This window comes from Podarcis pityusensis (assembly GCF_964106645.2).
Source record: "Podarcis pityusensis genome assembly, chromosome: 11".
Classification (NCBI taxonomy): domain Eukaryota; kingdom Metazoa; phylum Chordata; class Lepidosauria; order Squamata; family Lacertidae; genus Podarcis; species Podarcis pityusensis.
The window spans coordinates 2,954,622-2,967,796 of NC_138036.1; the positions used below are offsets into that span (position 1 = coordinate 2,954,622).

The 13,175-nt window shown below is 46.3% G+C and overlaps 1 protein-coding gene across 1 annotated transcript in view; it reads right to left on the bottom strand.

Moving 5' to 3' along the window:
• DNAI1 (dynein axonemal intermediate chain 1) overlaps nucleotides 1–13,175 on the bottom strand; it is a 160,505-nt gene that overhangs the window by 140,876 nt on the left and 6,454 nt on the right. The window contains exon 2 of the mRNA XM_080973468.1: nucleotides 7,806–7,850. Within this exon, the coding sequence (XP_080829594.1) occupies nucleotides 7,806–7,850 (45 nt within the window). The remainder of the gene's footprint in view (nucleotides 1–7,805; nucleotides 7,851–13,175) is intronic.

Consider the following 13,175-nt stretch of genomic DNA (forward strand, 5'->3'; position numbering starts at 1 on the left):
AGAAGGCCTTCTTGTCTCTCCTTGCTATTTTTTGGAAATCTGCATTCAATTTCCTGTATCTTTCACTATCTCCCTCCCTCCCTTGCCTTCTCTCCCCCGCTATCTGTAAGGCCTCGTTGGACAGTCACTTTGTTTTCTTGCATTTCCTTTTCATTGGGATGGTTTTCGTTGCTGCCTCCTGTATAATGTTGCGAGCCTCCATCCATAGTTCTTCAGGCACTCTGTCCACCAAGTCTAAATCCTTAAACCTGTTCCTCGCTTCCACTGTGTATTCATAAGGGATTTGATTTAGATTGTATCTTACTGGCCCAGTGGTTTTTCCTACTTTCTTCAGTTTAAGCTTGAATTTTGCTATAAGAAGCTGATGATCTGAGCCACAGTCAGTTCTGGGTCTTGTTTTTGCTGACTGTATAGAGCTTTTCCAACTTTGGCTGCAGAGACTATAATCAATCTGATTTCGATGCTGGCCATCTGGTGACGTCCATGTGTAGAGACATCTATTGTGTTGTTGGAAAAGAGTGTTTGTGATGACCAGCTTGTTCTCTTGGCAGAACTCTATTAGCCGTTGCCCTGCTTCGTTTTGAACTCCAAGGCCAAACTTGCCAGTTGTTCCTTTTATCCCTTGATTCCCTACTTTAGTATCCCAATCCCCTATGATGAGAAGAACATCCTTCTTTGGTGTCATTTCTAGAAGGTGTTGCAAGTCTTCATAGAACTGGTCAATTTCAGCTTCTTCAGCACCAGTAGTTGGTGCATAAACTTGGATTACTGTGATGTTAAAAGGTCTGACTTGGATTCGTATCGAGATCATTCTATCATTTTTGAGATTGTATCCCAGTACAGCTTTCGCCACTCAATAAAAGACTATGAGGGCCACTCCATTTCTTTTATGGGATTCTTGCCCACAGTAGTAGATATGATGGTCATCCAAACTGAATTCGCCCATTCCTGTCCATTTTAGTTCACTGATGCCCAGGATGTCAATATTTATTCTTGCCATCTCATTTTTGACCACTTCCAACTTACCAAGGTTCATGGTTCTTACATTCCAGGTTCCTATGCAATATTTTTCTTTACAGCATTGGACTTTCCTTTCACTTCCAGGCATATCTGCAACTGAGCGACCTTTCGGCTTTGGCCCAGCCGCTTCATCAGCTCTGAATCTACTTGTACTGGTCCTCCGCTCTTTCTCAGTAGCATGTTGGACACCTTCCAACCTGAGGGGCTCATCTTCCAGCGTCATAACTTTTATATGCCTATTGTCTTTGTCCATGGAGTTTTCTTGATAGGGATACTGGAGTGGCTTGCCGGTTCCTCCTCCAGGTGGATCACGTTTGGTCAAAACTCTCCACTATGACCTGTCCATCTTGGGTGGACCTGCACGACAAAGCTCATAGCTTCTCTGAGTTATTCAAGCCCCTTTGCCACGGCAAGGCAGATTTTGAGCATCTATTTGTAGTCAATTAAAAAGCAACAACCTAACATTTAAGGCATTGTTAAGTGACTGGACGTAGACCAAACCCTTTCTGTCTGTCCCATAATATTCACTGTCATTTGGGCATTTCAAAATCAGCATTTCCAATCTGGCAGTTCAGGAGCCAAAAGAGCCTGACCAGGTATGGAAAATAATGTGGGTGGAAGATCTTGAGGGAAGACTTTTGTCCCAAGGGCTGAGGGAGAATTTGTCATTTGGTGGATAACTTCTAATCAACATCTGCTGACTGAACCCACTTGGATTAGGGTGACTATCAAAGTTATTACCATTCCTGTGGATCATTTATTCACCCCCCCCCCCCATCTTAATTCTCTTTTCTTTTTAATCATCTAGGTTTGAAGAATGACACTTCCAGCTCCTCTGATCATCTTCTGTCCAATTCCTGAATTAGTCACAATTCAATGCGTATTCCATTGATGATCTCTGGACAGTGGCTCCTCAAAGGCTTCACAAAATAAAGTAATTTCAAAGTGTCACTTCTGTGAGATGTTTTAAATATGAAGATAAGAGAGATGGCACATGTTAAGAACCACGTTCTTCCAAAGCTGGCTGGATGTGCAGCACAGCAAGAGAAACACCTATTCTCTTCTGTAACAAACAGAATAAAATATTTAACTATGGGTCAGGGCACAAGCAGTGCAGATTGTGATTGCCTCCCCTCAAAGTTTCATGAACCATCAAGCTTTTCTCAGACACATAAGCAGTTTCCAAACTCCACTGTCTGGACTTTCAAAAAATGTTATTGTTTACTGCTTGAGTTCCATATAGCGTGGTGTGTTCAGGCTAGGGTGGTTACGCACCAGGCAAAAATATTCCTCTTCTTTGGCTAATTAAACTATGGGATTTTAAACCGGGGGGAAGGTTATTGTTTTTGTTCGTTATTGTGTATTTTGTGTTTTTATATTGTAAGCAGCCCTGTGATCTTCGGGTGAAGGGCGATATAGAAATTAATTTAATTTGATGATGATAGCACCCCAACCCTGAGATCATCTTTATGATGCTACAGAATTCTCCATATTTTTGCTTAAGAGAAAGTCTCTTTTCTGCCCAGTGTCCTCCTCTGCGACTCTCTTAGGAAGCTGGCTGTGCCCCACACACAGTCATGTCCAATGGGTGCTAGAGTAACTTCTGCTGAATTGCAGAGTTCCTATACAACTGACTTGTAAGGTTCCAGCAGGTGTAACCAGACACAAGCCAGGGCTCAAACCAGGCCTCCTTTCCCCATGCAATTGGGAATGCTGGTCGGAAGAGAAAAGTGCAAGAAGAGCAGGATAGTAAAACTCCTAGACAGCATCTTAAAAAGCAGAGACATCACCTTGCCAACAAAGGTCTGTATAGTTAAAGCTATGGTTTTCCCAGTAGTGATGTATGGAAGTGAGAGCTAGACCATAAGGAAGGCTGATCGCTGAAGAATTGATGCTTTTGAATTATGGTGCTGGAGGAGACTCTTGAGAGTCCCATGGACTGCAAGAAGATCAAACCGCTCCATTCTGAAGGAAATCAGCCCTGAGTGCTCACTGGAAGGACAGATCCTGAAGCTGAGGCTCCAAGACTTTGGCCACCTCGTGAGAAGAGAAGACTCCCTGGAAAAGACCCTGATGTTGGGAAAGATGGAGGGCACAAGGAGAAGGGGACGACAGAGGATGAGATGGTGGGACAGTGTTCTTGAAGCTACCAGCATGAGTTTGACCAAACTGTGTGAGGCAGTGGAAGACAGGAGGGCCTGGCATGCTTTGGTCCATGGGGTCATGAGGAGTCGGACACGACTAAGCAACAACAGTAAAACTCCAGAGGAGAATCCTCCTAGTCTTGGAGTCAGGTAATCCTAGGCAGGCAGTTATGGGCCACTTACTCCCTGATACAAATGTCTCCAAGGTCTCTGTACTCTATCTGGACAACACATGGTACTGAGAGGCAATGAATCACTAGGCTATCCCTTGTCCCTGCCTGCTGTCCCTTCTTCTCCAGATACTTGCCACCAACTGCTGCTGGGGGTGTCAGGCCTTGCACACACCTGATGCCCAACACATGGGTCCAATCAGTGTCACCGCGTGTGCAGTTCCTGGGAGCGCTTTGTCCCACTGGTAGCAAGAAACCAACTGCAGGAGAAATTAATTTAAATTTATATCCATTACTGGTGTGCAGCACAGAGCCGTTGATTGAAATGAATTCAGGGGCTTGGGGCAATTTCTCCCCTTTGCTCTGAAAGGCTGCCATGAGCTGAATTTCAATACGTCAACCTCCCTTTTCAATCCGGTTTTCCTAGAAGCGTCGCTCAGACCTGTGCCCTGTATGAATGCAGCGGATACGGAATCCAGGGTCTAATTGGATCTTCCTATGCATGACTGCTCTCAGCAAGGGTGAATGGAATATTGATCAAAGGAGCGCTCCATTCACTGTCCAGCATGCACACAAAACAGGGGGTGGGTCTCTGGGGAGCCCTCCCTCCAAACACCAAGGAAAAGACTTCAGGGGAGAAAGCGGTGACTCCACTTGGGAGCAGCTGTACCGTTATGCATTCTGCTGCGTCCACAGTATCCTTTTTGCTTAATGCAAAGCTACACACAAATATGCCTAATAATACGAAAAACTCTAAAGGCTAATGAACAGATTTAAAAAAAAAAAAAGTTTTAGCATATGCTAGATACCAAGGTAACACCAAGGCCACCTTTAAAAGCTGGGTGTGAAATTTTGATGCAGCAGATTCTTATAGAAAGTGAATTCTAGAGGTAAGGCTTTCTGAAGAACTCAAACTACATCCTTAAAATGGTCAAGAGACACCATTTTATACCAGCCTGATCCTTAACCTGTGTCCATGGAGAAGGGCATGCGACTTTCTTTCATGTAGTTTAGAACATGATGGACATTTCTTTCCAAATTTGGGGTGTTAAAATGGGTAAAATGGAGCTTTAGGTTATCCTCTTTGATGGCCCAGTGTAGGGTCTGTCTTCCCATGACCTTAGATGAAAGCCAAGACCGTGTCTCAGTTTCGTTTTATTTCGTATTCCGTTTTTCTTCATTCTTTTTTACAGGGTGGGAGCTGTTCATTTAACTCAGAGCTGGAGAATCTGTGGCTCCACGCCCCCTGCACTTCCCATTCGCCCTAGCAGCATGGCTGATAGTCTGGGCGATAGGAGTTTTAATCCATCAACAAAATGGAGGACGACAGGTTCTCCACCCCAGAGTTAGCTAGTTCTCTCTCAGGGTAGAAAGATTTCTTTGTTCCTCTGAAATGGGAATGCTCCAGGAAGAACAAGAGGAAGAAGAAAAATGCCCAGTGCTATTTCTCTAGAAAAAGAGGTGCCGGAACTGAGTTCAGGTGAGTTCCGGAACTGAGTTCAGGTGAGCGAGTATGGCGGGGTGCCCATGACGGAGCCTCAAGAACATCTTATAGGGCTTTTATGAAAACCTACGAGATGGCGGTGAAGGCTGCTAAGAAGTCTTACTTCTCGGCCTCCATTGCATCCTCTAGCTCTCGCCCGGCGCAATTATTTAGTATAATTAGGTCTTTAACGTCCCTTGAGGGACAGCCAAATTTAAATAACAATTTGACACACAGCTGCGAGGCATTTGCGAGCTTTTTTGCGGAGAAGGTCTTGTTGCTCCGCCATGACCTCCCTGCCAATTTGGATACAATAAAGGAACTGGAGGCCCCTCGACTGTCCTCGGGTCCAGTATTGGACCACTTCAACCGGATATCCCCAGCCGATGTGGACAGACTCCTCCAAGCTGGAAAGCCCACCACCTGTCCTCTCGACCCGTGCCCGTCTTGGCTGATTAGAGCGTGTCCAGACGAGGTGCGGGCCCTCCTGGGGGATATCATCAATTTGTCCCTTGGCACGGGGACATTCCCGGGGAACTGAAGGAGGCAGTGGTGCGCCCGCTCTTAAAGAAAACATCATTAGATCCTTTAGATCTATCCAATTACCGCCCGGTTTCGAATCTTCCGTTCCTGGGTAAGGTGATTGAGAGAGCGGTTGCTGAACAGCTTGGTGGGTTTCTGGATGAAACATCGGCTCTGGATCCATTCCAGTCCGGCTTCCGCGCTGGTCATGGGACTGAGACGGCTCTGGTTGCCCTAACAGATGATCTTTGTAGACAGCTGGATCGAGGTGGGTCGGGGCTGCTGATTCTTCTAGATCTGTCAGCAGCTTTTGACATGGTCGATCACGAACTTCTGGACCACCGCCTTGCCGACGTGGGGATCCAGGGCACAGTTCTTCAATGGCTGCGCTCGTTTCTCTCTGGTCGGGGACAGAGGGTGGCGCTTGGGGGGGAATTGTCATCGTGCCACTCCTTGGTGTGTGGAGTACCTCAGGGTGCGATACTCTCCCCGATGCTTTTTAACATCTTTATGCGCCCCCTCGCCCAGCTTGTCCGGAGTTTTGGGCTGGGTTACCATCAGTATGCCAATGACACCCAACTCTATCTGTTGATGGATGGCCATCCTGACTCGGCCCCAGACACACTGACCAGATGTTTGGAAGCTGTGGCTGGATGGTTACGTGTGAGCCGGTTGAAGCTAAATCCTTCGAAGACAGAGGTCCTGTGGCTGGGACGGGACGATATGGGATTGGGGGGGCAACTCCCATCTCTTGCGGGGGCGCAATTAGTGCCAGCACCGTCTGTTAAGAGTTCGGGTGTAATCTTCGACACCTCCCTTTCCATGGAGGCGCAGATTGCAGCTACACCAAAGGTGGCATTTTTCCATCTCCGCCAAGCTAAGCAGTTGGCTCCTTACCTCTCTCGCCCTGACCTAGCCACTGTGATCCACGCGACGGTCACCTCCAGACTGGATTATTGTAACTCGCTCTACGTGGGGCTGCCCTTGAGACTGACCCAGAAACTCCAGTGGGTGCAGAATGCTGCAGCGAGACCACATTCACCCGGTGCTATACCAGCTGCCCTGGCTCCCGGTGGAGTACAGGATCAGGTTTAAGGTGCTGGTTTTAACCTTTAAAGCCCTATACGGCCTAGGACCCTCGTACCTACGGGACCGCCTCTCCTGGTATGCCCCACAGAGAAACTTACGGTCTTCAAATAAAAACATCTTGAAGGTCCCAGGCCACAGGGAGGTTAGGCTGGCCTCAACTAGAGCCAGGGCTTTTTCAGCCGTGGCTCCGATCTGGTGGAACACTCTGTCACAAGAGACCAGGGCCCTGCGGGACTTGACATCTTTCCGCAGGGCCTGCAAGACAGAGCTGTTCCACCAGGCCTTTGGCCAGGGCACAGCCTGACTCCCTCCCTCGGCAATCTTCGCGGAGCTCTGGCCCAATGGTTGCCAGTGGCTTGAATTAATTAATTTTATAATGAATGATTTTAGAGTGTTGTTTGTGCTGCACTTTTGTACTGTTTTATTGTTGTTAGCCGCCCTGAGCCCGGCTTCGGCTGGGGAGGGTGGGATATAAATAAAATTTATTATTATTATTATTACTCCAGCTGAAGAAAAGCCCTGAGAATGCCCTTCCTCTTTCTCTCTCCTTGCCTGCAAGGTATGCCAGCAATCGTTTTTTTCTTCAAAGGATTGAAATTTGGACCATTAATTCACCTTTTGTTTATTATATTTCCTATACATCTTTGGGGAGAAAGCTTGCCTCCTCCCTCATTGTGTATTTCAACAGGATAATAGTTGTAGGCAATGCCTTGAAGAAGATTGATACTCAAAACGTGCTGGGATTATCATACATCAAATATTTTATGCTTGATAACATAAAATATTAATCCTGCACCTCTGTGATTTTTCATATTTTCTTTCTTTTCCCAGGCACAGAAGTGGCCAGATCTGTGAAGGATGCTTTGGGCCTATGACTAAGAAGCATGTGAGATGCCTCCCCAGCACACAGCCCCTCTTCCCACCCCATACCCCTCACTGGCCCTGCCCCACACTGTCCTCAAGTGCTGCCCACTGGCTGAAATCTGATAATGCCTCTGCTGGCTGAACCTTCATCTTGGATTCAGGCTGGAGAGGCATATGTTGTGTGGGGATCTAAAAGCCTCTGACTTTTGCACGACTGGAATGTCGTTCCTTCCAAAAGTAAGAGTCACATCCATGGCTCTGCCCACTTTTGCCTCTTGCAATCTAAAGGTCGCATTCTGAATACACACTGTTATTGTTATTTCCTTTGTGAATTTCCATTTAAATCAGTGAGGTCTACTCCCTAGTAGTGCTAGGGCACAAAAGAAATTTAATCCAGCTCTCTCCCAAGTCTGCCATTTTAAACACTCTCATATTCCAAAACAAACAAACAAAAATCCATTAAGATTGCTGCCCTGAGTTGCAAGAAAATGAATTTAGAATTGAATCTCTTACCCGTCTCCTTATAGTTGATTTGGAAGGTTTAAGTGTAGGCTGGCTCTAGAAAAAGACATAAAGATGTGGGTCAAACATGGTCAAATTTTACAAAAGGTCCTTTGATGATCAAAGAGGAACTAGGAACAGTTGTCAAGAATGGCTACTTTAGCCAGAGATGCCAGTTCGTTCCACAGAAAATATTCAAAAAAGCTTCTCTGTGTCTTTCATTATCTACTGAAACACTTGAATCCATGGTGGCGCATGTTTGCTGATAGAAATAAGCAGAATGCTACCAAGAGAACTAGGCATTACAGTCATACCTCGGGTTGCGAAGGTGATCTGTGCGGGAGGCTAGTTCTCAACCTGCAGCTATGCGTCTGCGCATGCGCATGACGCACTTCTGCGCTTCTCCGCATGCGCGTCACATCATTTTGTGCTTCTGCGCATGCTTGAGCACCAAAACCCAGAAGTAACCCGTTCCAGTACTTCCGGGTTCAGCACGGTCCGCAACCCAAAAACACGCAACCCGCAGCGTTCGCAACCCGAGGTATGACTGTATAATTTCAGTTCTGGAAAGGAACAGAAACTTTCAGAGAAGAAAGAGCTGACACACCTCCAGCCTGATAAACCCCACTGTTATTGCCCAGATATATTGTATTTACTCGGATGTAATGCACACCTTTTTGGGGGCCACATTACGACGTGAAAATTAGGGTGTGCATTAGATTTGATGGCTCATTAACATTCACCACCAAATACTTTTTTGGTTTCAAGGTTCTGAAAACTGAGGTGCGCATTAGATTCGTGTAAATATGGTAATATGCACATTGAGGACGACAACCCGTGCTTTTTTTCTGGGGGGGATGCATACCCCTAAACATTTTGTGAATCTAAGTTTGGCCTCATTGCGGGGCAGTATTTCAATATGAAAGGGACGCGGGTGGCACTGTGGGTTAAACTACAGAGCCTAGGACTTGCCGATCAGAAGGCTGGCGGTTCAAATCCCCGTGACGGGGTGAGCTCCCGTTGCTCGGTCCCTGCTCCTGCCAACTTAGCAGTTTGAAAGCATGTCAAAGTGCAAGTAGATAAATAGGTACCGCTCCAGCGGGAAGGTAAACGGCATTTCTGTGCGCTGCTCTGGTTCAGCAGAAGCAGCATAGTCATGCTGGCCACATGACCCGGAAGCTGTACGCCGGCTCCCTCGGCCAGTAAAGTGAGATGAGCGCCGCAACCCCAGAGTCAGCCATGACTGGACTAATGGTCAGGGGTCCCCTTTACCTTTATTTCAATATGAGTAGGAAAATGAGAGTACCCCTAACCATTTTTTTAAGGAAAAAAGCACTGATGACAAACGGCCTCGGTCCAGTATACCTGAAGGAGCGTCTCCACCTCCATCGTTCTACCCGGACACTGAGGTCCAGCACCGAGGGCCTTCTGGCGGTTCCCTCACTGCGAGAAGCCAAGTTACAGGGAACCAGGCAGAGGGCCTTCTCGGTAGTGGCGCCCTCCCTGTGGAACGCCCTCCCACCAGATGTCAAAGAGAACAACAACTACCAGACTTTTAGAAGACATCTGAAGGCAGCCCTGTTTAGGGAAGCTTTTAATGTTTGATGTATCATAGTATTTTAATATTCTTTTGGAAGCCGCCCAGAGTGGCTGGGGAAACCCAGCCAGATGGGCGGGGTATAAATAATAAATTATTATTATTATTATTATTATCAAGCAGGCCTGATATTTTGGCCCATGAAAGGCTCACAATAATCCACGAGACCAAGCTGCAAAGAATATTCTACAATGATCTGAGTGCCAAATAAAAAAAAAAAGGCCCTCTGTTCACGTGGGGGAGAGAAATGGTTATGATCATTTTCTTGTACAATGAGCCTACTGGATGCTAGTTTAATGGGATTTAGGGAATACAATTGATAAGAGATTTCCAAAGCACAGATTAATTTAGACCCAATTCAACCAGCAAATTGCTAATTTAAAGCATGAAACAAAGCCCGGCTGCCATTAGCCTCCACAGATGAGTCTATAAAAGTATTTATCTGGCAGGAAAGGCATTGACAAGACAATTGGAAGCTAATTGTTTTGGGCAGTTACACATATTTCAATTAACTTGACATAAAATGCAATCAAGTAAATTTCAGTAAATTTGTTTTAACTATATGGGGGAAAGACCCAAAAGCAAAGCTACACATAAGAAGAGACTGGACATGCAGCAAAAGGCAATTCAGCCCTAAATCTCTGGTCTGGTTCGCATCTCACAAACACCAGATAAAATGGCAAACTTGTACCTGGACTGTACCAATTCAAATTACGGGGGGGGGGGCACTTAATTTTAAACCCTGCCATATAAACCCATACCTGCTCCTCAAATTCTCCTTCTCTTTCTTCCTTTGCATCCCTTCTTGTCTGCTTGCATTTCTTTTGCCAAAGTTTGTCTTTTTGTTCTCATTTGAACAAGCACTTTCTGAAATAACTCTTCATCCCTCCAAACATTTCAAGCATATCCCTTCCCCAAAGAGTCCTGGGAGCTATAATTTGTTAAGGCTGCTGCAGATTGTCGCTCTGTGAGGGCTGAACTTTGTATTATTTATTAAATTGATATCCTGCCCTTCCAATGAAAAGAGCCCACAGCAGTCAACAACAAGAGGCCCCTGGTATAGTGTGTATGTAAAGGTAAAGGGACCCCTGACCATTAGGTCCAGTCGTGGCCGACTCTGGGGTTGTGGCACATCTCGCTTTATTGGCCAAGGGAGCCGGCGTACAGCTTCCGGGTCATATGGCCAGTATGACTAAGCCACTTCTGGCAAACCAGAGCAGCTCACAGACACGCCGTTTACCTTCCCGCCAGAGCGGTACCTATTGATCTACTTGCACTGGTGTGCTTTCAAACTGCTAGGTTGGCAGGAGCAGGGACCGAGCAATGGGAGCTCACCCCGTCACGGGGATTCGAACTGCCGACCTTCTGATCAGCAAGTCCTGGGCTCTGTGGTTTAACCCACAGCGCCACCTGCGTCCCTGTATGTATGTGTATGTAGCCATAGTCTAAAGTGGTACAACTCGGGTACAGGTTTACAGATTCTTCTGCTGTTTTGTGCAAACTGTATCTCTTTCTCATGATGAGCAATCAAGGGGCTGAGTAATTTTAGTGTCGGATGAGCAGAAACTGTTTCATGACATGCTGACATTGAAAAGAAGAAAGAATTCAATTTTACTCCAACCAAAATTCAAATCATAAGGAAAGTTTACACAAGGTTTGTCGAGCTCACAGGGCCCCTCATCACTTTGTTTAGGTGCTGGGAGTTGGCCCCCAATCCCTGTTGCTCATCCCCAGTGCCCCGAAGAAGCCCATTCATGCAATGCAACAACCACAAAACGGGAAAGGTCACATGTGGACAGCCGCATAGAATAAAAAAGCCATAGTTTCCCGTTCCATTTGCCTGGAACCAGTGCAAACCCATACAGCAGAGCTTTCCAAACTTTTCATGTTGGTGACACACTTTTTGGACATGCGTCATTTCCTGACACAGTAATTAAGTTTTACTAGCAAACCGGAGGTGATAAACTAACCACTTTCTAGCCCCAGGAGGAGCGTTCACACGACACACCTACACACTGCAGCCAACACACTAATGTGCCACCACACACAGTTTGGAAAGCTCTGCCATGCAGGCAGAAAGCTTGCCTCATATTAAATATATCTGTGTTTGCTGAAGCACCAGCCTTGGCTAAAGCCAGGGATAGGATGCGGCCATTAAGCATGAAATATGTTCTCTTTGGGCTTGAAGACACCTAGAGGTGATCCTGAAAGCTTTTAAATCCTGAGCACTCTTCCTGAAGTATACTGAAGTCAAAAGAAGTAATTTCAGAGCCGCAGCCAACAAAGCTATACATCCTGCGATCTTCCTGGGCTTCCATCTTGAAAGAAAGCGCTCCTCAGGACATATAAATGTCAGCTGCTTTAAACCCAGCGAAGTTGCATGCTTAGTCCTGTTCAGTTCATCTGTTTATATTTATAACTTGTTTTATTTGCAAAGACTTGGAGAAGATAACAGCAGTTGCAGCAGGGAATATGGCAATCCATAAAATATGCATAATGTTGTAACATAAAGCATTACTTATAGCTTTGAGAGATAAAAACGTGACTATAAAAGCATACTTTTGAGAATATACTGCCAAGTTTTACTTGTTAGCTAATTATAGGTTCTGAATAAATAATATATTAGCATCGCTCTCTATACCAAAATGCCTTGAACAGAGACTTAGGGACAATAAAGCCTCTGGGAGTTATAGCTGAGAGCGGCTCTTATGTCAAGAAAGGTTGGGCAGAACGAGTGGCCACTGGCTGGGATGCTCAGAACCATTGTCATCCTGTGTTTATTATGGTCAAGAGGCCAGAAATAAACCATGCGGTAAACCAAAATCTTAAATACAGGACAAATACAGAAAAAGTAACACCGCAAAAGCAGCTCCATTAAAACCAGAGAATCCAGAGAGGGGCAGAGGAGGCAGAAAGGAAGTGCCTAGGACAAAAAGAGGCAGCTGCTTCCACGAGGACAGGAGAAAAATGGGAAGGAGTGAAAGGTGAAATACACATGGCTCAGTTCAGATCCGAGCTCAGCCAACCAAGCCGCTGCTCCTTCTAAAAAGAGAGAGAGAAATAACTCAGCTTAGTCTAAGGCTAATTTGGACCTGGTCACACTTGCAGTGACACTACGGAGAATGCGATGCAATCCAAACACCTACTTCAATCTCTGTGAGCCTCCTGAGCCCACATCCATGCACTCTGTAGCTTGCTCCAAACTGTCGGCATGCAGGGGGTTGCAAGGCCAGCTGGCTAGCCCCAGCTGAGTCGTCTCCTTCCAGCCGTCCCGCTGCAAAGACCCATCGACCTCTGCTCCGATGTAAATCAGCGACCCAGGCTTCAAAGCCAGGCACGCTATATCAGCAGAGCAAACTGCGCACCCAGAACAGGCCTGAGGCTTGTGGAAGCCTACTACAACTACGGATTTATTAATCATAAATCAGGACAAAGAAACATGTCGCCTCTCTTTGTCTTCTCAGAGAGACAGAGAAAAGCAAAAGCAATACACACAACGGAAGTTCCCAGCAAGCTGTGCTGGTATGTAAACAGACATGTGACATGCAACAGTTCCATGTCTGCAGCTAAAGGTGGAATAGAATTTTCCAACACAAACACCTTTCCCATGTAGCTGGCTTTGTGGTAGAGGCAGCAGGGAATTCTGGTGGTTTTATAGAAGCAGCAGTGGCAGCTGGAGGGCCTCACCCACCTTCCACCCTGGTACCAGCTGGAACACTGCTGTGGCAGCATACCTGGTGCCAGAGACAGCGGGAACTGCAGTTTCCCGGGCCACCAGCTGGATC